The sequence below is a fragment of the Lagopus leucura genome, unplaced genomic scaffold (assembly GCF_019238085.1).
Source record: "Lagopus leucura isolate 7727_CA_CO unplaced genomic scaffold, USGS_WTPT01 Super-Scaffold_100002, whole genome shotgun sequence".
Classification (NCBI taxonomy): domain Eukaryota; kingdom Metazoa; phylum Chordata; class Aves; order Galliformes; family Phasianidae; genus Lagopus; species Lagopus leucura.
In genome coordinates, this window is record NW_024962263.1 from 21,307,855 (window position 1) to 21,333,286 (window position 25,432).

Consider the following 25,432-nt stretch of genomic DNA (forward strand, 5'->3'; position numbering starts at 1 on the left):
CAAGACTGAGTCAAAACCAGCTGTGTCTCTGAATTCAAAATACCATATACTTCTTTAAAAGACTGCTGCTAAAAAAAAATATTTCCATGGGATCACAAGCTTATGCAAATGCAATCATGCAAACCTTCTCTTGCTATTTTCTCTTTGTCTTATAGGACTCCATTCTTGTTCCAGGATTTACATGTACTTTACTGTTAAGTATGCAATTGCGTACATAATACTGCATAACAACTTAAGAAAAAATAATAGAAAATAAAAATATTATAATCCAATGTTGACTTAGCTTATTAAGATAATATCATAGTCAAATGGGAGAGAAGAAATTTGAATCAGCTGTTTCAATACCCTCCAACTTCGTTTTCATTAAAGCAACATACTGCGTGTTTCACAAAATACATTCTTCCTATTATTTCTATGGATGTTGTCTATTTCTTTTTAATAATTCCACCTTTAAATGATTCTTAGAAAGTGATAAAACAGCAAAACAATAACCTCTTTAAAGTATTGCTTCAAATATGAAATACTAGTTACGCTTAGCTGTTTTTTAAGTTAATTAAAAAAGGCAAATAAAAGAAGTTCTGTTGATTCCAGAATTGCTAAAAGTTGCCTGTGACATGAATCTGTTCCATAGACCTAGTTTTAATTCAGCAACATTCTTAGTATGCATAATTCCCATTGACATCAGTGTGACAAAGAAAGGTGCTGCCCACCCCTCCTGCCCCCAACAAAGGATCTGGATTTGGGGAACTTGGTGGCCCTGAATGTGGCAGGGGTTTGGAGATTCATGATCCTTGAGGTCCCTTTCAACCCGGGCCATTCTGTGATTCTCTGATCTCAATAATCTTCAGATGAAGTATACATTTAATTTTAAACATTATCTGAATGCAAGTAAATCCATCATTTTCCATTCTGTCCAGAAAACCAGAAAACAAATGCCCAAACCTTGTTCTGAGAAGGATGAATCCAAGAGTAAATATATTTATTTTGAGACAGAACACACAGATACGATTAGTGCTTTTTCCATGTAACCCATGTTTTAGACAGGCTATCTAATTTGGGGACAGTGGGCATCTTCCTGCTCTCCTTGGTTAGATTTTTAGTTAAGAACAGGAAAAAAAAAAAAAAATAATTGCTACCAACTAACAGTAGTAATTCACAACCCTTGCACATAAGTTTAAACAATTTGCAGTTGTTACAGTTCAGATAGGAAATTTTCTGGAAAAAAATATTACTGGACTTAAATCTACTCATGTTATGATGTCTTTTTTGCAGAAATTTCATTTGCCCTTATCTTCAGCAAATAGAAACTTAAGGCCTCAAGGACATTTGAAAATATTAGTTAAGTATAAGTGACAAAGACTTTTTACAGCTTCTATGCTTGAAAATCTCGGCCTTGATGCAGTCATCATTTCCATATCTTTTTTCCCTTCTAATTAGAAAGGGAACATAGAAGTCCATGAAGTTAACCAAGTATTATGCTGGGTACACCACTCCCCAGGCACAGCTTAAGTGAGCCCGGCATCGCAGGCTGCCTACGGCTGAGAGGGCTGCGGGGACCGAGAAGGGAGCAGCCTGCACCTGTCTGGGCTTCCGGCTCATCAGAAAGCGGCTGAGTCATCGAGAAGGAAAGGAGCACACAAGAGCTGCGACAGAAGAAGCAACCCCTTCCAAGGAGCTGCCCTTACTCCTTTGTACTTTCTGATCTCGTTTTTCCTTCCTCCGTATCACAGAACAGGAGCAGAAAGACACTCGTGGAGGGCCGGGTTGGCCTCCTGCTCCCGCTGCTGCTTCTTCCTCACCCTACGGTCCCCTCCGCAGGCGGCAGGGCAGGGTAGGCACCTGCTGCAGGTCGCAGAGCAGCCCCTGCTTAGCGGGGAGCCGCTGAGCGAAAGGTGGCAGCAGCGAGTTGTTCTCAAACCTGGCGGTGGCGGTCTTTCTCACCGAATCGGCTCAGTCCGGTGACGGACACCTCTCCCAAATTCCCTGCTAGTCAAACACCCGTTAGCACTAAGTCCACCGCGGTGCCCCGGGGGCGGAGCAGCCCGCCTCGGCCCCCGCCCGAGCTCAGCCGCGCGGCTCCAGCCCGGAGCGCAGGTGGTACCCGCGCGGCGCGCGATGCCCCGACCGCCCCCGGCACGCGGGTTGAGCAGCGTCCGCCTGAGGACATCGGAACCCGCTGTTCAACTCGGGAGCAGCGCCGCAACGGTGCTTAAACGGAGCGGTGGAATGGGAACTTTCGGGCGCGCGCTGTCACTGCGTCGCACGCAAGTTTCTCGGTAAAGGGTTAAGCGCATACATAAGTAAATACGACTTCCATATTCCTCGCGCTCTTCGCTCGCGAAAAGACTTCTGCAAACACGGTAGGTTTCCCACCAAGGATGCAGAGAGAAAGATGCGGGATAACGAGCGCGGGCGTCACCCAGATCACATCTCTTCGCTGCTTTGCCGAGCGAGGAGAGCTGCCGGGAGGGGATCCCCGCGTCCCCTCCCGCAGCGCCGCTCTCTTCCCGCTTCGAGGCCTCGGCGCGGCCCCGCCCGGCGCAGGCAGCGGCGGTGCCTCATCGGGCGCGGGGCCGCCCGCCCTTCTCCCTTCTCCCTCCTCCTCCTCCCCCAGCCAGCGCCGGCTGCTCGGCCGCGGCGGGCGCGCTCCTGCTGGGGAGGGGACGGGAGGGAGGGGCGGAGGCAGGGCGGGAGGCAGGCAGCGCGGCGGCGAGAGAGGCAGGCAGCGCGGCGGCGGCGGCAGATGCTGCGGCGGCGGCCGCGTCTCCTCCGGCCACATCCTGCGCCCGCCTGGCGCGCAGCGCTACGGCGCGGCAGCGCAGCCCGGCTCCAGCCGCAGCCCCACGCCCTCGGGGCGGTGGGTGCCGAGCGCGCCTCGCCCCGGCTGCCGGCCGTCCTGAGCGCTCCGGAGCACACACGCACGGGCGCGCCCGGGGGGGGGGGAAGCCGAAGATGCTGCAGCTGGTGCTGGGCAAGGTCAGGACCTTGCGGTGAAGCCCGGGGCTGGCGCACCCCCCCCCCCACCCCCCCCCCCCGGCCCTTTTCATTCTTGCCCACCGGAGTGAGGATTTGCCTCTGGGGTTTGGTGGATGCTCGGGAGGAAACACGCTGGAGCGGCGCCGATCGGTGAGTACGGCGGGCACCGTCATGGTGCCAGGTCCCCCGCCTCCCTCCCTCCCTTCCTCCCTTCCTCCCTTCGTCTCCAGCTTCTCGGTGCGGGCTCCTGCGCTGCTCCCCTCGGCGAGGCGGCCGGGAGCCGCGTTTGTGCCTGCAGACGGGAGGTAACAAAGTGCCTCGTTTCTTCCTCCCGCCTCTCCTCCTCCCCCCGTGTTTTTCCTCCCTTTTTTCATACGCCGCCTATGTAGGGCACAGCGGCGGCTCCGTGCCGCCCGCCCCGCGCCGATGCTCTCGTTACGGCGGTGAAGTCATGGGCCGGGGCGAGGAGGAGGAAGGCGGTCGGGCCCGTGGCTGCTCTGCGTGTCTGCGCGGCTCTGAGGGGTGTCCTTCCTTTGAAGCTCCCCCCCCCCCCCCCCCAGCAAAATGCTGCGCTCGGGGAGGGGGTGGGGAAGGGGCTGCGGAGTGCTCGCTGATCTATTTTTAATGGCTGAAAGGAAAGATGCTCTTCTTCCCTGTACCCTTCCCTTACTCTATTGCTGGTGTGTAATGTGTTCGCATCGATCGGGCAGCGCGGAGCCGCGGCTGGGTGAGGGCATGCAGAGGAGGTGAAGCAGCACGAGTGGTGATTGTAGCACACCAATACGTCTGGCCAAAGAGATCGGAGAGGAATCAGAAAGCCCCGAACTGAAATCATTTGGGGAACCATGTTAAATCTCCCCTGTAGGGACTGAAGGCATGGATACGTGGAAGATGGGAATAGTGCATCTTGTTGTGCTGAGGCGTTTTCTTTCTCACAGTTTAAGTGTTGGTGTGTGCTTTGTTCTGAGTCAGGGTGTCACAGTTAACCTCCTGTGTTACTGGAAAATAGCCCGAACTTAGAGGAAAATATGTAGGAAGCAATAGGCCTCCAATAAACAGCCAGCTGTTAACTTTATTGGCTGTAGAAGAATATATCATTGCACCTAAAACCACGTTTGCCTCTTTTATTGGTAATAACACGATGAAATAAAAACTTCATGTTGCAGGCTTTTTTTGTGGTCTGCGCGTAAAGTGGAAATCCTGGTAGCCAACTGTTCTGTTTTTTTTGTGGGCTGTGCCACACTCACAGCCGCACCTCTGGGGAGTGGGGGCATACCCAGAGCTGTGCAGGGTTTATGTAAGTCTGCTGTGGGCTTCTGCTCAATCAAGAGAAGAGAAATGATGCGTGTCATCCTGTATCTCAGGATATACTTCTCTTGTCTTGAGCTCAGGAAGTTACCTGGCTGTGCTGGGCTGATGTTGTCCAGGCAGCTCGGTTAGTTGGTCAGTGCAGAAGTGACGTGGTGTGAGGGAGTCAGTGCAGGTCTGTGGGGAGAGCTGTTGTGTGCCCTGAAGTGGGCCTCAGGCCCCACGGTTTTAGAGATCCAGGAGTCATCTGTTTGGCACTGTGGGCATTGGGAGAAACCCCAAACCCAACCACCAGGAAAGAGTGTAGTAATTAAGCAGAACTTGTGCTTTCTGTGGTGATCAAACATCCCTGTAAGACCAGTTCTGTGTGTGAAGCTGCCCCTCTCGTCTGGAAATTCCTTTCCATTTAGGGAGCTGTGATGGAATATCATCAGTCTGCATGCTGCAAACTGCACAGAACTTGCAATAGATCATTTTTATTAGTAAGAAGTTGATTAATGGCTTGGGGATGTGTTGGATGAGACTCTATTGAGAGCTGCAGTACAGAAATGGGAGATTGCATCTTGGTCGTGGTGCTCAGAGATGGTTTTTGCAGCCTGTTATATAAGAGAAGCTTTGAAAAAAGAGAAGTGGGCTGTGCTATGTGTACATACCAAAGGAAATACCTCCGAAAGCTTCTGGTAGGAAGCAAAGTGTTTATTTCTGGATTTCAGTTGCATGAGAGTTTGTGGGTTGTGAGAATGATGCTTTGGGGAGGGAACTCCAGCTACTGTGCTGAGTTCTGCTTGTCAGATCCCTTAGCTGATGCCAAGCAGTGATAAATGGCTCATCAATGGCTCTAGCTTCTGATTTTCACTTTTTTTTTTTTTTTTTTAAATAATGCTCCTAAAATTATTTCATCCTCACATAGTGAACTCTGACAAACAGCTGCACAAAATAGAAATAGTATCAACTAAAAAAAAAAAGCATTTGCATAATTCTTGTTTGCATAATTTATCTTTGCTGACGGATGGTATCGATTTAATGACTGTGATCTGTTGTAATGTGTTTGTTTCTCGAGACGTGTAACATCAACTTATGCTACAAAGGAAGGGATGGAGCAGCTTATTTTGAGTGTTTTAAGAAATCTGTTTTTAAGTAGGGCTGTAGATTGGCGTATAAATTGAGCAGATAACAAAATCAGCAGAACTCACGACTGTTAAATTTTGCACTAAACTTCAGATACATTTTCTATTTCATGGTTCAGTATGATACAATTTTTAGAGCCTATCACTTGTGGCAATTCCTGCATATCTTTGTTAGGATTCCAGACGTACATTTCAAGTATTCCTAGAAGCAACTGTGTTCATGATTACCAGTAAGATAAGGAAAACACATCATTTTGGCACTCTTTACTTAAATAAGAACTTGTGATTTTGATTCTTATTGATTGCACTTGCAAGTCATGAAGTTTGATATTTCCAGTTACAGCTTTATCTGTCAAAAATGAAGTGGATTGTTTTTCTCCTTTTGAAGGTCTCAGTACGATCTTATTACAGAACAAGTTTTGGGTGATTATTTAACTGCACAGTGTTAAATTTAGTAGTATGCTTATATACAACATAAGTAATACATTGCAATGGAGGCAGGATTTTTAAATATAATGCATTTTTTTTTTTTAATGACAGAATGACTCCTGAATAAGACTACAATGCCTTCGCTTTTGAATAAGAGATTGACTTTGTTCACAAAAGTCAGTACATTTACAGAAGCAGTATTTTTTTTTCTGATTTTAAGGGGGAAGACATGGGACAGCTATGCAATATTGGAAATAAGAAAATAGGTTGCCCAAAGAGGTGGTGGATGCCCTGTCCCTGGAGACATTCAAGGTCAGGTTGGGCTGGCCTCTGAGCAGTCAGATCTAGCTGTAGGTATCCATGTTCATTGCAGTAGAGTTGGACCCGATGACTTTTAAGAGTCCCTTCCAACTCAAATTATTCTAATCCTGTGCTCATGAAATGCAGAACCAATGAATTTGGTTTATAGCTGTTCTGTAGTTAGGGTACTTGGAAAGAAGTCTGAATGGAGCAAGACACACTGAAGTGATTTCTTCTGTTCCCTTGGGATGTGCTAATGCGGTATCATGAATGGGCTATAAAAGCAGATTGTCTGACCAGATTCTCTGGCAATATTCTGGTCATTATAAATGTAAAGGAAATATGTTATCTGCTATACGGGCACTGATAGCTATGCTAATAGATTTTTTTTTTTCTCATATGAGATGCTTGTTTATTGTAAAACTAAGAAAGAGGGAAACATCTCATTATCTGTGACAGCAAGCATTTAATGTTTAAGTTGTTCTTGGCATGCTAACTTCTGGTACGTCTTACTAGCTCTTAATCTCCCTGTTCTGCTTTCAAAAATTCAGTTATAGGAATAAGCAGTTACTTCAGGAGACACGAAATATGGAGGAATATGTAGTATCTTGATCAAAAGGGCACTCTATTTTGTTGAAGTTTTTTGGAGAGAAAAAAATAAAAAAGACTTCTAATGAAACTTTGTATTTCTCAAACCTACCAAGAAAACTGCAAACATTTAAAAGCCATATTTGTAATGACAATATTTGGTGTTATACTTGATTTTTTTATTGCTTTAGCCATTTTAGCTGTATAATATAACAAACCATGTTTTTCCACGTGTTTACATTCATTTTGAGAAGGCAGAAATATGCAGAGTTGACACTGAGTGCTAACATAAGAGCATTTGAGAGCCAAAGAAGTTCTACATCAAATGCTCTTTAAGGGAAGATTTTGTTTTTGTTGTTGTTGTTTGTTTGTTTGTTTGTTTTTGTTCTCCATTCTTTTTTTCTCTTTTTGCCAAATTTGCAATTGACTTAATCACTCAAAATGTTAACAGTCAAGAAAACTTCTTTTGGAAACAGATCGTAAAACTTAAATGTTATACTAAGCAGATTATTAGCATAAGAGAATCATAGAATGGCCTGGGTTGAAAAGGACCACAATGATCATCTAGTTTCAACCCCCTGCTATGTGCAGGGTCGCCAATCACCAGACCAGGCTGCCCAGAGCCACATCCAGCCTGGCCTTGAATGCCTCCAGGGATGGGGCATCCACAACCTCCTTGGGCAACCTGTTCCAGTGCGTCACCACCCTCTGTGTGAAAAGCTTCCACCTAATATCTAACCTAAACCTCCCCTGTCTCAGTTTCAAACCATTCTCCCTTGTCCTATCATTATCCACCCTTGTAAACAGCCATTCCCCCTCCTGTTTATACGCTCCCTTCACATACTGGAAGGCCACAATGAAGTCTCCCTGGAGCCTTCTCTAAGCTAAATAAGCCCAGTTCCCTCAACCTTTCTTCATAAATACCTTTCTTCATATATACTCCTCTTTCAGCCACAGGTATGTTTTTCTTTCCTGTCACAGTAAATTATTGTTCAATTAAACATCTCCAAAATATCCCTTTAAGGCTGAATTTTTTTCAATAGAGCCGAATGAAATTAGGCATGTAGCATAAATAAGAATTTTTTTATGAGCTTCTTAATTGTTTTAAACACACTGGATTAGACTTGACCTAAGATAAATTTATATGTAAAAGTTAACTTCTTTTAAATTACTGAAGTGTTTAGGGAAACAATTAGAGGCAAGTTACAATGAGGTGTCTTCTGGCATTCTTCTCTTAATGTTGTACCTCTCTGGGTAGTAAGTAAGTAATTCTTGAACACGCACATTGTCTTCTCTTTCACAGAAAGTAGGTTGTTGTCCCAGTCAAGCTTGCATACTTTGTTAAGCTGAGGGTTTCTAATGAAGTACCCGTGTCCAGGGTAACCTGACCTTCGATTCTGTCTAACCTTATTTGACCAGTTGTGCTTATAAACACAGTGAATAAGTGAACAAGCTTTGGGTATTTAAAAAAAAAAAACAAAAACCAACAACCATATCTTGGGCATTTGTGAAGCAAGTTGACAATAATTGAAGAATCCTGTTATTCTTGCTATTCTCACTGCTTAATAATATTTTTGAAGCTTGAGCTATAAGAATCATGTAGCTTTATGTGTGGATTTCTATCATGGTGCTGAAGTCATTTAGTGTTGCATGGAAAAGCTTAGAAATGTGTAAGCATGCCTCATCTTTGTAAGTGTCTATAATATAGAAGCCTGAGTGCATTCTCAGAATGATCATTACGAAAAGAATAACTGAAGATACTTGGCATTTATTTTCTTTATTTCTTGTTAAACCAGGTTTATAGTATTTATCCCAATTGAAGGATGTTGAATAACAGGATTAAAAGCCCTGCGCAGGGATCACCACATTAATTCCCACATGCCTCTCTGCTGTTTGTGATTTCTTTTTCAGATGGTAAACTTTGGTTCACTCTGGGAAAAACAGGATCTGTGATCTGGCAGAGACCTCATTAATGATTGACTAGTACATGTTCTTTAATTTTACCAATGACATATAGCATCCTATTAAAAAGTGTGTATTAGATACATAACATTTCCTCTTTTTCACCTGTATAAATATGATTGTCTGCTAAAGGTTTTTATAGGATCAGAAGTACGTATTTTTGGTTACAAGTATTTCCTAGAAGGTTGGCAGCTTCTTGTGCTTGTTTGCCATTTCTGACTTCTATTGTCTTTACCAAGAACAAGTACAGTATCTGCACAAAGCCTCAAGGGTCTTGGTGGTCTCTGACTTTAATCTCTTCAAAGAAGGGTGGGCAGGTTGAACTTAATTAGAAGCATGTCTAATGAAGGAGTAAGTTTAGAATTGAAGATTAAAAAAACCTGACATTAGAAACAGTCGTGGTACGAAGGAATCTTACATATGAATATCAGGATTGAATGAAAGCCATCACGTATTTGAAAAGCTTAGTGCACTATTCTACAAAGCAACTATTTTAATACACTCAGGTAAATAAGTATTTAAAATGTGCCATTACATTTTGTGCATTAAAATCAAATACTGAGGCATGCATTTCTGGTCAAATTAGGGAAGTTCATTAGCCTCTGTGTGCTTCCACTGGGATACTGCACACTTAATTCTCAGTGCTGACTGTCATAATGAGCTATCAAAGGATGGATAATACTCCTCATTTCAAAAAGAAACACTTCCTTATATTGTGTCACCTCGTATAACCTAGCAGCAGTCATGTTCAATGGATGAAATGTGAAACTATGACATAAAACAACTTTGGCATCTCTTCTTTGCCTCTCTGAGGTGGAGTTTTGAGCAACTGTTCTAAATGCTCCCTCTCTGTAAATGCCTTTTTAATTAGAAGTAGACTTCTAATCAGCTTCATAACTGTTACTTTTCTGTCTGTCTAGGAGATACGCTGCATGTGTAACTTTATCTGCCTTTTTTTTTTTTTCCCTATTCTATTTGAAGATACATGATTTTTTGATAGAGAAGAATAATTATTTCTTTTAGCTCATATATATTAGTATAAGAAATTTAAACTGAGAAGACACCTCGCTTTGAGTGTTAAAAACAAAATTCTATACTTTATTCATGCCTTTGCTTTTGTTCAAAAGGGCTAAAGCTTTGCATAGTTAGATTTGGGAATTTAATTTGATTTCCAGGGTAAGATTTTCTTTTTGTTGTGTATTTTACATACATACATATACGGGTGCAGCATTAGGATTTGAGGAACATAGTATATCTGATGCTTAATTCCAGCTAAATGCCAGATAATCCTGACCTACATTGAGAACTTTGGGATGTCTTGGATTTTTAAGACCTAGCATCTCTGACCTCCTGATTATGCTGGTGTCATTGGAAAGAGTACTAGGCAAAGTAACTTCAGAGAACTTGATCTTCCCTTTCGTGTGTGTATGCCCATCTGTATTTTTGCAGGTTCTGTTTACTGTGTAGTGTCAGGGTACATACACCTGAAGGCAGGCTCTCAGCAGAATAGCACTGCAAGCAGAGCCTTGTCTCAGCTGGCCTGCAAGGAGAAGGACTTTTCTCTACAGCATTGCTCGAGAGTCTTCATGGCTGATGGATTGCTCTTTGAGGCTCCCTCAGCATGGTCTCCATTCTGAAAAAAAAAATCCAGTGAGGAGCTGCTTGGCTTTTGATTAGTGGTGATGACAATATTTCAGGTCCCTGGATGACAGATTGTTGGTGATCTATTGACAGAGCAGACTGGGAGCAGTGATGTTTGTCAAGGAGCCAAAGACTCTCAGCACTATAAATTGCTTTTGCATTTTTCACTGTGTCACAAAAAAAGGTGGGGACTGGGAGAGAGGTTGAAAGTCAGGATAGCTGTACTGTCAGCAAAATAAAATGATGCTGATTCAATCCTTTAATAGATAGTTGAGATAATCTGATTTCTAATAAATGTTTTCAGATATACATTTTCGGGAGTACTTTATTTAAAAAATTATGCAAGTTGTAATGATGCCTTGCACAGATTCAACAAATAAACCTGTTTGAACCTGCTTATGAAATGCTTCTGTGTGTGCTATTTGAATGCTATAAGCAAGATAGAACTAGCTGCACCTGTGTCAAATGCACATTGCACAACTTGACATGCTAAGCTCCAAGGCTGTATAATTTTAAGGCTTTTTTTTTTTTTTCTTTTTTTTTCTCTGAACAAAACTCAGTCATATTCTCAATTAAGTAACAGAAATCCAACTGGTTCAGTGGAAGATGTATGCTTTGCAAGATGGACCTTGGTCAAAAATATTTTCTCTAAAGTTAGCATTTTTTCACCTACTTGGGTCTTCCATGACTCCATAATCTAATGTTTGTCATGATGCGGGAAATTATGTTTCTTTGATTTAAAGAAAACCACAGGCATCTCAGTGGTATCATCAAACAGGCAGAGTGAATAACCTCTGTACTAGTTTATATTTTTTTTCCTAAAATTTAGAATTTGTAAGTTTTGCTACACTTTTTCCAAGTTTGATGAATGTGTGAATTCCAGATGAGAGGAAAGGAATGGAGGAAGGAAAATCAGTGGTAGTTTGTTTAGCTAACATTCTCTACAAAGATATCCTGTAAATAGCAGTGTTCCCCAGGAGATCTTGTTCAAAATGGTTTCAAGCTACGGCACGGGAGATTTAGGCTGGACATTAGGAAGTATTACTTTTCAGAAAGGGTGGTCAGGCACTGGAATGGACTGCCCAGGGAGGTGGTGGAGTCACCGAGCCTGGGGGTGTTCAAGGAAAGGCTGGATGTTGTGTTGAGGGACATGGTTTAGTGGGAGCTATTGGGAATAGGTGAACGGTTGGACTGGATGATCTTGAAGGTCTTTTCCAACCTTGGTGATTCTATGATTCTATGAAAGCTTCATCAGCAACCTGGATGAAGGGATAGAGTCCACCCTCAGCAAGTTTGCTGATGATACAAAGCTGGCAGGAGTGGTTGTCACACTGGAAGGCTGTGCTACCTGGATAGACTTGAGAAGTTGGTCAGGAAGGAACCTGATGAGGTATAAGAAGAGAAAGTGTAGAGTATTGCACCTGGGGAAGAATAATCGCATGCATCAATACAGATTAAGAGGTGACCTGCTGGAGATGAGCTCTGCAGAGAAGGACCAGAGGGGTCCTGGTGGCCAGGTGTCACAGGTTGGCTATGAGTCAGCAGCTTGCCCTGTGGCCAAGAAGGCCAATGGTATCTTGGGGTTCACTAAAAGGAGTGTGATCAGCAGGTTGAGTGAAGTGATCCTCCCCCTTTACTCTGCCTTAGTGAGGCCACATTTAGATTACTGTATCCAGTCCCGGGCTCCCCCATTCATCAATAAATAAATACCTAAAGGGAAGTGGGAGGCAAATGGATGAGGCCAGGCACTTCTCTGTGGTGTGTAGACAAGGAGTAATGGCCTTGAACTTGTATGAAGGAAGTTCTATAGTAACATGTGGAAGAACTTTATGGTAAGGGCAAAGGAGCACTGGAACAGGCTGCCCAGAGAGGTTGTGGAGTCTCCTTCTCTGGAGATAATCAGGAATCTTCTAGACACCTGTGTGACTTTTTGTAGGGTACCTGCTGTAGCAGGTGGTTGGACTTGATGATCTTTCGAAGTCCCTTCCAACCCCAGCAATTCTGTGATCTTTCCACATCCGTAACAGTTAAGTTCTGGATGCGTAAGGCTTGTTTAGCTGATACTGTTTTGTGCTTATCAATAAGTGATTACTTTCTATGAAAATGTGTTCTTTGAGGGAATGAAGTAATTATTTCTCCCCCACAATTCATTTTAAAGTTTCCTTATACAGTGTTCTATTTCATATGCTTACAGTAAAATACCAGGTCCTGACTGTGAAAGGTTTAATATTCTTTATTGTTTAATATTCTATAATGTTTAAATATCCATATTTGTTCATATTTTTTTTCAAATAAATCTTTATTTAAATACAGTCTTCTGGTTCCTTTTTCAGTTTAATTACTAGAGTATATTGGCAGGTGGCCAAAAAATGGTTGTGTTGTCACATGGTTTCATTTAAGTGTGTAATTTATATTGCTGTGCAATATAGTCATATTTTTTACTTAACAAATGAGAACGAGTGGCTAGTATGAAAAAGATGAATTGGCTAGAAGGAATGATACAAATGGGATAATTGAAGCTGTCCCTAAAACTGAAGTCAGATGGAGAATGGGAAGGAATAGTGACTCCTCTTGAGATTACAGAGTAAGAGTATGTATATTTGTCGAAATTTCTGAAATGCATTAGTCCTACACTGTGGACTGTAAGGATCAGGTGAATCCTTACTATAGACTCTTGGGATGTTCCTTTGGAGAAGCATGTGTTGATTCTTGCCCTGTGCACATTGAAGGAGATTTTAGTTTATACTCTTCCAGGTTCCATTCTTTCATACTTGCCTACCTAACCAGCAAAACCGCTCCCTGTGTTGGTAAACTTGTTACAGGTTAGGATGCTGTCACTGCAAAGAAGTGAAATTGGGGTTGACAGCGAAAACAGGATTAATGAGTTTGTTCCACGTTTTAATTATGTAATTTATTATTCTGATCTGGAATAAGCTGTTGGACTTCAGGTTCAACTTTCATCTGAAAGATAAGAGCACAAGCTTTGAATACTGAGAATATGTTGGAATACTGAACACATGTTGCTGAATGCACATTAATCTGGGCTATTGCTTTTAGAATAAAGCTTTAAAAAAAAAAAAAGAGAGAACCTTTAGATTTCCATCTTCTCACTTGGAAATATGGTAGCCCTCTGAAACTCAGGCTAGTAAGACTTTATTGTCTATATAGAACATTAATTTTGCTATGATGTTTTTAAAAACAGTTCTGCTTCTTTGGTAGTTAAATTTGATTGGTTTTCTGACCCTTTTTACAGCGTGTTGTGTGAAATTCACAGAGCAAGATCAAAATTATAACAATGTTTCAGCTGGATCAATCTTACTTTCTAGGAATCAGAGAAACCCATGTCATATAACTAAACTTAAATAAAATGAAATCTTATTTCTTTTTTTTTTTCTTTCTGAATCAGGATGTTTCCTAAAATGAATATTATAGAAATCTTCATGAATATTATCAGCTTGCACTCAAGTTTAGTAAGTAGCATGAAAAGGTTATAAGTAGACTTTTAATAAGCGTCAGTAGCTGTTTTCATTATCTGAGCAAGAACTGCAGTCCTTTGTGTGGTTGCTGCCAGAGAATTAAGGTAGCTTTTGGATTTTGTATGGGTGAAGTTGTCTAATTTTTTCTGAGGCAAAACTTAGTTTTCCAACAGTGTAACAATTAAGTAAGGCTAGAGTGTTATTAACAGTTTTGACACTTAAGTTAAATGGATGGAATAAGAGAGAGGTAAAAGAGTAAAATCATATTTTACAATCTAGATTAAGGTGATGGAATATATGTGAAGGTAAAAATATGTACACAGAATTATAGTATGGGCTTTCAGAGACTGCTCCAATTCAGACGGGAAATCAACCTCAGCAGTAATGGGTGATAGCTGAAACATTTCAAACTGCCTATGTAATACATCAAGACTCTTACCTGTGAAATAGCGTGAGTTGAGACTTTATTTTTTGTTTTGGATCAGTGAAAGGAGGCAATATCACTGCGATAAATCCTCTACTACCTCAATGGAATTTGACAATAGTGAAAATAATTTTAGTTTTCTATTCTGTTCCCTTCAGTGTGCAATTTACAGTAGTTTATGTGGAAGGGTTAGGGACTTGTGATTTATTTCTCAATACCAGGTTCTAGATATAAAGTATATTTCTGAATCATAGCTATATATCTGCATTTCACAAGAACCGTCAGAGAAAGGAAAGCCAGCACAAAGCCCTTTCTTCTGTGCACATGAATCCCTTTATAGAGCTTCCTCAAAAAACTGTGGCTTAAACAATGGTTCTGATGTTTTAATCTTCTCTTTTTGTCGTATGTGTGTGGAGGAGAAAAACAAAAAGGGACTTGTAATTTAAGGTCTGAGTATTTCTGTGTCCAAAACTTTTGAAGTTCGAGTAATTCTGTTTCTAAGAATTTTTAGTAAAACTTAAATAAGACATTCAGATATTACCCAAAGCATAAGAAAACATAAAGCAATATGGCCTTTTTCAGTTTTTTATTTCTGTAGTTCTTTTTGTTTCAGGCTACCTCTTTTGTAAAGATTTTTGTTATGGTTGTCTTGAAACAGTCATTAATCGCTTAAATAGAAGAAGGCTTATGGAAGATCTTGTTTCCTTCTTTGCATTTTAAACGTCTGGAATCTTGTGCTCTCTGATAGAATGTGAGTTCTTCCACTTGTTCACTTGTTCATGTTATATTCTAATAGTTCTTCATACTGTTTAACAGAATTAAGGTTTATAGCTGATAATTGCTATTGCTAAGATATTGCTAAGGGCCTGAGGCACCTTCCTTTAGATGTAGGCTAGCTTGTGGTAGAAACCCAAGAAAATTCCTTGTCACTGTGTTTGCAGGTCTTGTTTGTTTTTTTTTTTTTCCCTTAACTATTTTGATGTGGAACCAAAGTTTTCAAAGTTTGAGTGGAAGTATATTTACTCTTCACTACTAATTTTGTTATGAAACTGGACCTGAGATAAGCATAAGTTACAGAAGGAGCTCAGAGCTAGTCATGAATATCCCAGCATTTTACACCTTGAGCTACTGTGTGAACTCAACACCTCTGAATTATTCCCAAACCTCTTATAATCCATAAAAAACACAAGAACTTCAGTCAGAAATAAGATTCAGCAGTGTCTTTGTACACAGGCATGTGACCATCTCCTTTCCAGCATGCTTGAAAAATCATGCGCTGTAGATTCATTGATGGTTCCATATGTAAAGATCCATATGTAAGAACAAAATGAAATAACAAACTGCAGTGCTAATTTATCACTCATCTAAGCAATCAAACATAGCTATGGCTTTTTATTTTGTACTGTTTTGACAACTGAATTTAGAACACAACCCTGTTGAACTGGTGCTGTCCAAAACATTCTCACAGATGGTTCTGTGCTGAAGAGTTCAAAAACCCAGTTAACGCAACTGCTAAAGGAAAAACATGCATAGAGAAGTTAAAAACAGGTCAGATAAAAGCATGAAAACAAGATCTTGGTTCCTTATGTACTCTGTTTCCTAGAACATGCAGCTCTTTCAGTGTTGTTCAGGCAGAGTTGTTTCTTGTTGCTATCAGTGCATGGATAGCATAAAACTTTTGCTTTTGGACATTTTTGCAAGTAGGTAATAATGCAAAGAATTAAATGCTATTCTAATGTTTTGTTTTAAAAAATACTGTCAAAGCTTAAAATATCCTGGAAGTAGCCTTTTCTGAGATAATTTTTTGTCAGTATCCATCTTGTAAGGTAAAATAGTAAAGCACCCTATAGTTACTTTGACCTAACTTAGTGGATCAGAACGTAACTACTGACTTATTTTTCCCCTCCACTAGGGTGTGTTACTCAGAAGAAGAAACTTAGGCCATTATAAACTTCAGCAAGGATCTCAAGCCTATGCTTAAGCTGTGCCCCTGCAACAACAACATACAGAAATAAAATAGAAAGATAGTGGGAGTGGGAGAAGGAAAATATTTCAAGGTTGGCATAGTTACTAAAAATAATTGTTTCCTCAACAAGAAAGCACATGTTTTTTCTGAATCAGTGTCAGAATGTTATAAAAAAGTAAAATGCAGTTGGTGTATTGGGTAGCAGCTGCCTTTATCATTTCAGGTGTTTAAAATGAAGTAAAATGTCTTGACAAGTATGGATTAGGACCTTGGCAAGAACGCATAATGATGCTTTTAATGTGGCAAGTAGACTACATCATTCTGTAATAGCTTAGAAGATAATGTAATACATAATCAAAAATCTATTTGATGCAATATTCATTTTGAAAAATAAAACGCGGTAAACATCTTAATTCAATGAAAAAAAATTAGTTGTGGCTTTGTAGCTGATGCTGCTTCGGTTTAAAAAACACCAAACAACAATAAAAGCAAAATAAAGAATAAAAACAACAACTCAAAACATTTTGCTTAGCAAAACATTTATACTTTCTATAGTCATAGCTCTATGACTATGTAACAACTCTAATCCATTGACATACTTGTGGTCAGCCTTAAAAGTACGGCCTTTTTGAACATTTGCCTTTTAATAATTCTAAATATCACTATTCTAATTGCGTACATCTAGGATGATTATTCCTTATGCTCTTATGTTTTATACATTTCTATTTTGTATATTGCTCAAAGCATATATTCTTTTTCCTATCCGTTATTCCTCTAGATTGACAGATTACAGTCCGCAAAGTGTGAGGTTAATAAACTGCATACGTGACAAAAGGGGAAATATCATATGAATGACAATATTTCCTAAAGACATAATCTGAAAATAAATTTCATTTGAAAAATTACGATTTCTAGGAGATAAATTGGCTTACTAGTAGGATATTGTAGAATATATTATCTCCTTAATTCATGGCAGAGATACTAATTATTTTATGTTCTCAGAAGGTGGATGGACTTCAATTCTTTTTTGTTCCTTTCTGTTTCTTTCTTCCAAAAGACTGTTCTACAGCTGAGTACCCTTCCTTGACATCACTCAATATCTTGTTCTCATAAGCTTTGCTCCAGGATTCATTATCTGTATTTTCAGTTATTAACTTACTTGTTTTTGATTCTGCCTTTTGGTGAGTTGAGCTTAGGCTGTTCTTAGTGACTGAGAATCTGAGTTCACTTGTCATGCCTGTAGCAACATGAAATTTTTTGGCATTGCATTATTTTGCTGTGGGACTATGCAGCTATTTCTGGAGGACTCTAGTAGGACTTTAACACAGTCCATACTGGAGAAAAGGAAACAGTGCAAGAATGTGCCTGATCAAATGCTAATGAACAGCTGGTTTGTGTTTCAGAATTAGCTTGTAGGCAACAGTATATTTCTCCACTGCATGAAGGAGTCAGTATTTCTGAATCTCATCACTGTATCTGACTATCGCCTTCATTTAAATTTCTACTATTATACTAGTTGTAGGAGATTAATCTCTAACAAGTACCTTTGAAAGGTCATTGCAATCTGGGGAGGTTCCTCAAGACTTGGAGGAAAACAAACATCTGTAGAGCTACAGGCCAGCCAGCCTCATGTCAGTCTCTGGAAAGGTGATGGAGGAAATCTTCCTATAAATCATTTCCAAACACATGAAGGACAAAGAAGGTGATTGGAAGAAATCAGCATTGGTTTGTGAAACAGATAACATGCTTGACCAAACTGATAGCCTTCTACAGTGAAAAGTGCGGTGGATGAAAGGAGAGCATTGATTGTTATTTATCTCAGCTTTAGTAGGGCTTTTGACAGTACCACATATCATCATGTTAGACAAGCTCTTGAAGTGTGGGTTAGATAAATGGATGGTAATATGAACTGAAAACTGGTTGGGCTGAGTTATAATCAGCAGTGTGAAACCCAGCAGGAGGCCAGCTACTAATGATGTGCCTCAGAGTTTGTACTATATCCTGTATTGCCAAAAATTGTTGTTAGTGGTCTGGGTTATGGGAAATAGAGACGTTGCCTGCAAGTTTGCAGATGATACAAAACTTGGAGAAGTGATTTATATACCAGAGGACTGTGCTGCCATTCTGAGAGATGTTGACAGGGTGGAGAAATAAGCTGCCAGGAACCTCATAAAGTTTAAGCAAAGGCAAATTATCAAGCTCTACACCCGGGTAGGAGTAACATCTTGTACCACTACATACTGGGTGCCAACTGGCTTGGAAAAACAGCCTGGGTGAAGAAGAGCAACAGCCACCTTGTCTGTATTAGTAAAGTTACCACCAGGACATGGAGGGAAATGATTCTTCCCTTCCTCTTTATTCTGGTGAGGCCACTTGTGGAGAGCTGTGCCCAATTCTATTGGGTATTTAAATAATTTGTAACTGTTCTTTGATTTCTGACAAAACAAAAATCAGATTTCAGTGAGCTATAACATCTACTGAACTGTTACTTAATTTCAAACGAGGAACAAAGCTTTAAACAGGGAGCAGAAGCAGTCTGGGACAAGGGAGGCTGGCAGGCTCCAGATGACATTTGATTTCAATGTAGCAGGTAACTCATTTCTTTGCAAACCTGGGACCATGTGTGATCTTCAGATTCAACCTCAAATGCATTAATCATCCCAAGGATGTCAGTTGTTTACTGTGGCTTTTCCTGTGTGCAGGAGAAATTTCTTTGCAGGCAGTCCACAAGTTAATGTTCTGATGTTACCTGAGAACTTGGATGTAGCAGTTTGTAAAGGAACTCAAAGCTTTGCGTGGTTTCTAGAAGGGCTTATATGCCTGTGAGAAGGATGTGCAGCATCATTCAGCCTTAAGAGCAGCTTTTCTACATTCAGTAATTAGTTTCCTAAAATTCAAAATCCACAATAGCTGGAGCTGGATCCCTGAGGAGGCATCATCAAGATATTCCAAGAGTCTCATTACAGTTTTCTCTGAAGAAGGTGCTCTATGATTTTATTAGTGATTGGTTTTCATTTGATTTCACCAGTTACTGATAGGGCAGGCTGATTTGAATAAAGCAATAGGTATGTCTTAGATTACTCTGACAGTGCAACTGGAGAAGTATATTGCGTGCTCTTTTTTTTTCTGTTACTTTGGAGATACCCTTGGCACTCTAATTCAAGTGGTTTTGATTTGCTTTTCTAACAAAAGCAAGAAGAGATATTTGCAGCAAAGCATCAGTGGTCTCTGAGTTGGAAAGCTTTAGATTAATGGCTTGCAGTTTCAAACTATTCTAAAAATAAACACTTCACAGTTGGAATTTACATTTTTATGGTATCATTGATGACAGGAAATGCCTCTTAATATTGTTTGTTAAATACATTTTCCTTTTTTTCATTCATCATGAAGTATCTTAAATAAGCTATTGTTTTATGCTTTGTTTTGAGGAAGTTGCTTGAAGTCGCATGTAAAGACCCTGTATTTTCAGGCGTATAGGATGATTATAACAAAATAATGCTTAATGTTTGAGCACCTTTGTCTTGGACCCTGGGGAGCATGATCCAACAAGATCCAAACAGGTAGTTCATTGTTATGCATTTTAGGCAGTTGCATTCTAGTTCCAACTTGATCAAAAAGTCAGGAGGCATTAGGTAAAACTTAAAGTAAAAACTTTCATATTTGGTATGGATAGGTTTTGAGGGAGTCGGGGGGGGGGGGACGGGGGGAAGAAAAAGGACAAATGATGGCAGATCAAATGACTATTATTTCTTTTATTCAGAGAGCACAAATCAAATTTAAATTCTATTTGGTAAGAAATAAAAAGCATAAAAAATCAAATTATGTCTTGCCAGAGGTATGAGCTGTTGTTTGAGCACTGAATAAATGAGTGATGCAGTGTTTTGCTAACTGTTTTTGCTTTCTCTCCTTATAAACTAAGAGGAACGCTAGAGTGTTAGAAACTTTTGTTTGTGGTGAAAACTAGGTTCCTTGATCTCCAGAAGAGAAGTACTATTGTTGACGTATTGTTTCTAGTTGTTGATCCTATCTATACACCCAGCAGTCTTGGGCTAATTGAGTGGGACAAGCAGTTTGGACAGAGACTGAAAACAATTGTACCTGTTTAGATTTGCAGTCATATAAATCTGCATTGGTTTCACGCTGGAATTCTGGATCTTCAGCTCTCTCAAGTTGCACAGAAAGTTATCTGTTTCTTCTGAACTATTCCTCTGTTGGAGCAAAACCTGTAGGGGGTGCTAAGAAGTTGCTTTTGGGTTAAGGAAACTGATAAGTCTTCTCTCATTGGTGTCAAAAGTGCACAATTGCATTTTAAGATTCAGTTCCTGATAGGTCTTAACTATAGTAGAGTATATATACTATAGTATAGCATAGATAGGTCTTACTATACGATAGTTCTCAGTGATTCAGATGCCTTAGAAAGGACTTCTTCAGTTTTGCTTCTGAAGTCCTTCTACTCAGTGATAAGTTACCTTTGAGTGTGTGTATGTGTCTTTTGATACTAGGCACTATCTGTATGACTGACGGGTCTGGTTTTAGATTTTTTAAAACATTTAATCTTTATTCATAACTTCTCTGAACTGGGAAAATGCACAATGTTCTAAAGTCACATAGAGCATACATTAAGATAAATACAATTTTTTACCAAGGCTTGGTATGACAGCTGAGGCTAGATGACTACAAGTTACCAATTCCTTTTAATCTTGCACAAGACTGTGCCATTTGTTGCTAAGTTAGTAAAAAGTCTCAGGTAGCTTTAACACGCTGGACTATTAAGCAATGCCTCTGCCAATCAGCTGCAGCTAGTGGTGAAGAGGGCACCATCAGAAGCACAGCTTTTTAGAGGGTTATACATTGTTCATCCTGCACCTTGTCAGGGGCTGAAATTTGCATTTTTCTTGCTTCTCTTAGACGTGTATCAAAAATATCTGGACATGTTCACATATTTGTAGTTTGAAATACTCCTAGAAATTCTACTCAACTGCAGCTTTTTGCACAGCTGCACCAGGCTTAAAGTGGTTGTAGGCAGTAATGACATGCATATAAAAGTAAGATGTTGTATGGGAACTGTTAGGTCATGGCCTGAACTGGTGATTGAGCACCTGGTGAAGGAGTGTGACCAGCCCTGAGACTACAGGTGCAAACAATTCACCCTAGCCTCATTTAATGGTTGGCAGCTGAAAAAGAAGCATCACCAATTGGAGATTGCTTCCTTTGGGAGTTTACAGCGAGCCCTGATTCTTGGAAAGGGGTAAGTGATTCCTGTTTGTTGCTGGACTCTAACTGATACCTTTCTTGAGCGACCCAAAAAAAACTGGTCAAAGGCAATTATATCTGCTGCCTATCCTTACAGATAGTATATAAAAGATGGAATTATCATCACATTAAAAACTGGGGGAAGAAGGTTCTTAAGGGTTCTGTAGGTATTTGGAAGATTCTGCTGTGAGATATAGTTGTTTAAAAATTTCTTACACGACTCCCTGTCCTGTGTCAAGGTATAGGGAATCTTTGTATTCTCATCATCATAGCCAAAGCCTGTTCATATTTACTCACAAAATCCTGTTGACATCATTTACATGAGGAGAAACCACTGGGATTTGTCTCAGACTGTATAATCTCCTAATGAATTTGTCAATTTATATGTATTAACAGAGCATTTATAGTGTTTCATGATCCAAATTCTTGTTTAGTCTATAGAAATTGTACTGCGTATAAAATAATTACGTGACCCCTTAAAGAGGACTTGAAGAATACTGCAAAACTAACTGCCTGAGGGGGAAAAAAAAAACTCATACTGGGAAAAAAAAACCAAAAACGTTAGTTAATAATGTTCATTTTTAACAGAATGCTGGGGAAACATTGTGAGAATAGTGAGAGAGGACTAGGTAGATAAATAATTCTCCCAATTAAGTGCACAGGCTTTTTAGAATAGCAGGACTAAGGGACACAGCTTTAAACAATATCAGCTGGGTTTACTAAAACATTAAGATAGTGTTACTTGTGCTGCTGGTCTTAAGAAGAGATGAGATTTGATATCCTTTTGTCTTTCTAGGGAAGGAAAAAAAAAAAGTGCATGGGGGGGGGGAGGGGGGGTAGAAGCATTCTGTCCTATTGGATATGCATTGGAGCAAAATTAGTTGAATGGTCTAAAACAACCAGTTTTGAGGATCCTTACCCTTTAGTGCAATCAGCTGAGACGCTCCAGGTGGAGTGAAAAGGGCCTTAAAGCTTTGAATGACTCAGGATCTAGGAAACACCTGGAGAAGATGAAGCTTAAGTGACTCCTGGTGGAGAGCTTCTTAATTCTGTAGCAAATGAGATTTGGAATTGGTGTCTGAGATTAAACTGATTGATTTCAGATATAGGTTTAGAATTTTCATACTAATTGTAGTTTGTCAATGTTCCAAATGACAGCATTTTTAATTCATTTACTTGAAGACTACGTATATTAGTATGTATAGTCAGATTGGTAAATGTATCTGTCTTGGATATCAGATTCGGTTGTGTATTATGCCTTTGTATTTATGAATTTTGTTTTACTGATGCACTTTAGAAGTTACTATTTTGCTCTCAGTTGCTCACCAGTATACTTGATTGTAGTTTTCTTAATGTAATAAACACGGCTCTTACAAGTATTTTGGTACTTGGCAATACCTGAATATCCAAATATTTAAGACAATGCATGCTGATTCATTTCTTAATAATAATATAAACATGGTTTAGGCTCTTTCATGTGCCAATAAGGTATAGGTGTGGCTAACTCTACAGGACACAGGTTTTGAACTACCTTATTGTGAGATGATATGGGCTTTTGCAATTTAAAAGCATGTCTGTTCTGCAACTATAACAGCTTATCTAACTGGTACTTGTGATGCTTAATTTAGGGAGTGCTAATTAAACTTGACTAATTTTGAGCATCTTAAGCATGTTATGAAAGCAAGAGGACTTTATTTTAAAGGATAGGGAAGGGAGTGAGAGGTAATGGATTGATATTTCTGGTTCTTCATTAAATCTAATAGTTAGAAATGTTTCTTGGGAAATTGTAGTACCCGTAATTAATAACGGGGAGCTTTCAAAAAACTATTTTTGTAGCTTGTAGTGCTTTTTCATTTTGCTTCTTAAGTAATTGTGTGGACAGTTTGAGTGTGACTGTCCAGTTTATTACAAAACTGCATACACTGACATTTTATGTTTTTGTTTTCCCCAAATACAGTGGCAATTACTTTGTCTCTGAAGAGTAATGGTCAATATAACCTGATACAAATGATGCTAAATGATGTGCTGTATGATGACGTGGCTTAGAAGAAGGTGCAATTTTCCTAATAGTATAATGACCAAAGATGTCATTTTCTGTGTTTTTTTTAATCATTTACACTTCTATAATGGATCAGATAAAAATGAAGCTTCAGCATCTTTTCCTCAGTTATGTGACACAGCTCTTCAGTGAACTAGGAGTTCAGAAATAGAGTATCTCATAACTAATTGAGAAATACATGTACAAATAGAAGATGGTTCTTATTTTTATACCTTTTTTTAATAGCAGCATAGTTCAATGATATGTGGGTAATTAGAAGCCTATATTAAAGGCTGTACTGCTGCTGGGGTTTTAAATAGTATACTTGGCTATTTATCAACAGAATAAATGTCTGAGAGTCACTTTTTCCCTCTGGACTTCTTCTTTCATGCTGTAAGCAGAATTCCAGTGTGTGAGTGCTCCACATTTGCATGGAGAGATGTGCCATTGCCTTCTGTTGCATTTCAGTTAGTCAGGTGCTTTTTTCATAGGATTTTTTTTAACGGGATACCAAGATGGTCCTGTAATCACTCCATTAAGGGCACTTAAATAAGCTCTTTATTTGTGGATTTTTTTGTATTGTAGTATTTATGCACCAAACGTGTGTGGGTGGTTTTTTTGTTGTTTCCCCTCCCCCCACCCCCCCCCCCCACCCCCGGTAGAATTCAGAAGAGACCGTGACTGTGGTCTCTTCTGGGGAAGAGTGAAGTCTCAAAGTCCAGGAGCAATTTCCACAGTCTTCTGAAGGGCTCAATACTGGCAGACCTGTGAGTTGGGAAGACAAATTCTTGTTTTCTGTTGCCTCTTGCACTGGTCTTTGAGTAAAGCATCAATGTTTTCCTCTTGGATAGTGACTAAATTGTGAAGATTTTAAACAGTGTGGAGGTCTGGAGCTGGGTTGTGCTGTGCCAGGAAAGATGTGGGCTTTTTGCTGCTGTTGGGCTGTATGGTCTGGCAGAGCTGCATCCTCTGAAATTTGCAAGGACCGGCTTTGTACTGCAGTTTGGCTCTAGAACTGTCATTCTGGAGGGGAAGCCGCTGTGTTGAAGATAAGGATTTCAGAAAGGGGAACTGAAGATGCTTTCCTGATTTATACAAATCATGCTTGAAAGAGCAATTGCAATGTCAGGTGAAATAAATAGCATTATATAAGGGGTCTTGAAACATCTCCAAGCTGAAGTAATCAGGACAAGATTCAGTCCAGTTTGCTGACAGTTTGCCTTCTGCATCCTTCCTTATGGTAAATCTACTAAAATTAATGGGTGGGTGGTGGATGTAGTGGTTAAAGGCTTTAGTACATTTAATGAAACAGTACTCCTAACAATTTTAACAAATAAAATATGCATCTTTTAAAAATACCCTCATAAAAGTGTGAAATGATAATTTTAACTAAATTTAATTTTCTAACTCAGCCTAAGAAAAACTGTTTCTGCCTTCAGAACAGTTAATCTTTGTGTCCTTGGTGTCCAAAGACACCTATTTGAAAATAAGTGATAGCTGTCTGCTGTTGCAGTCATCGGATGTCTTTATTTTTTCAAAACAAATAAGTTAAGACTACCTTCTGTTTAAATGGATTAAGAATTGGCAAAATATTTCACAAAAAGGCTACAGAAATGCTCAAGAAGGGAATAGTAGATAAAAACAAATTCAAAGACTGTATGAAATGTTAGACCTTTTGTATTTGCTTACAGAATCTCACATCTTACACAAATGTGTTCTCTTCTGTTCATAGATAACCACTGACTTAAGTGGTAAACTTGATGGACAGAATCAGATCCACAAGCAGTAGAGTCCTTTTTCACTTAGCAAAATAATGCTGCCATCCAGATGTTACAAGCATGTTCATTGTAATTTTTTGAACTTGGTTTTGATGTGGATAATTAAAAGGTTGATTGCTTGCTTATCAAATAGGGGAGAGTAAATGTTTGTGTTTTTATTGTGTAC

General features: G+C 39.8%; 1 protein-coding gene across 3 annotated transcripts in view; it reads left to right on the forward strand.

Moving 5' to 3' along the window:
• The first annotated feature begins 3,074 nt into the window (after positions 1-3,074).
• CTNND2 (catenin delta 2) overlaps positions 3,075-25,432 on the forward strand; it is a 619,837-nt gene continuing 597,479 nt past the window's right edge. For all 3 annotated transcript variants that reach the window (XM_042869378.1, XM_042869380.1, XM_042869382.1), the window contains exon 1: positions 3,075-3,126. In XM_042869378.1, coding sequence (XP_042725312.1) covers positions 3,090-3,126 — 37 coding nt within the window. In that variant the 5' untranslated portion in view covers positions 3,075-3,089. The remainder of the gene's footprint in view (positions 3,127-25,432) is intronic.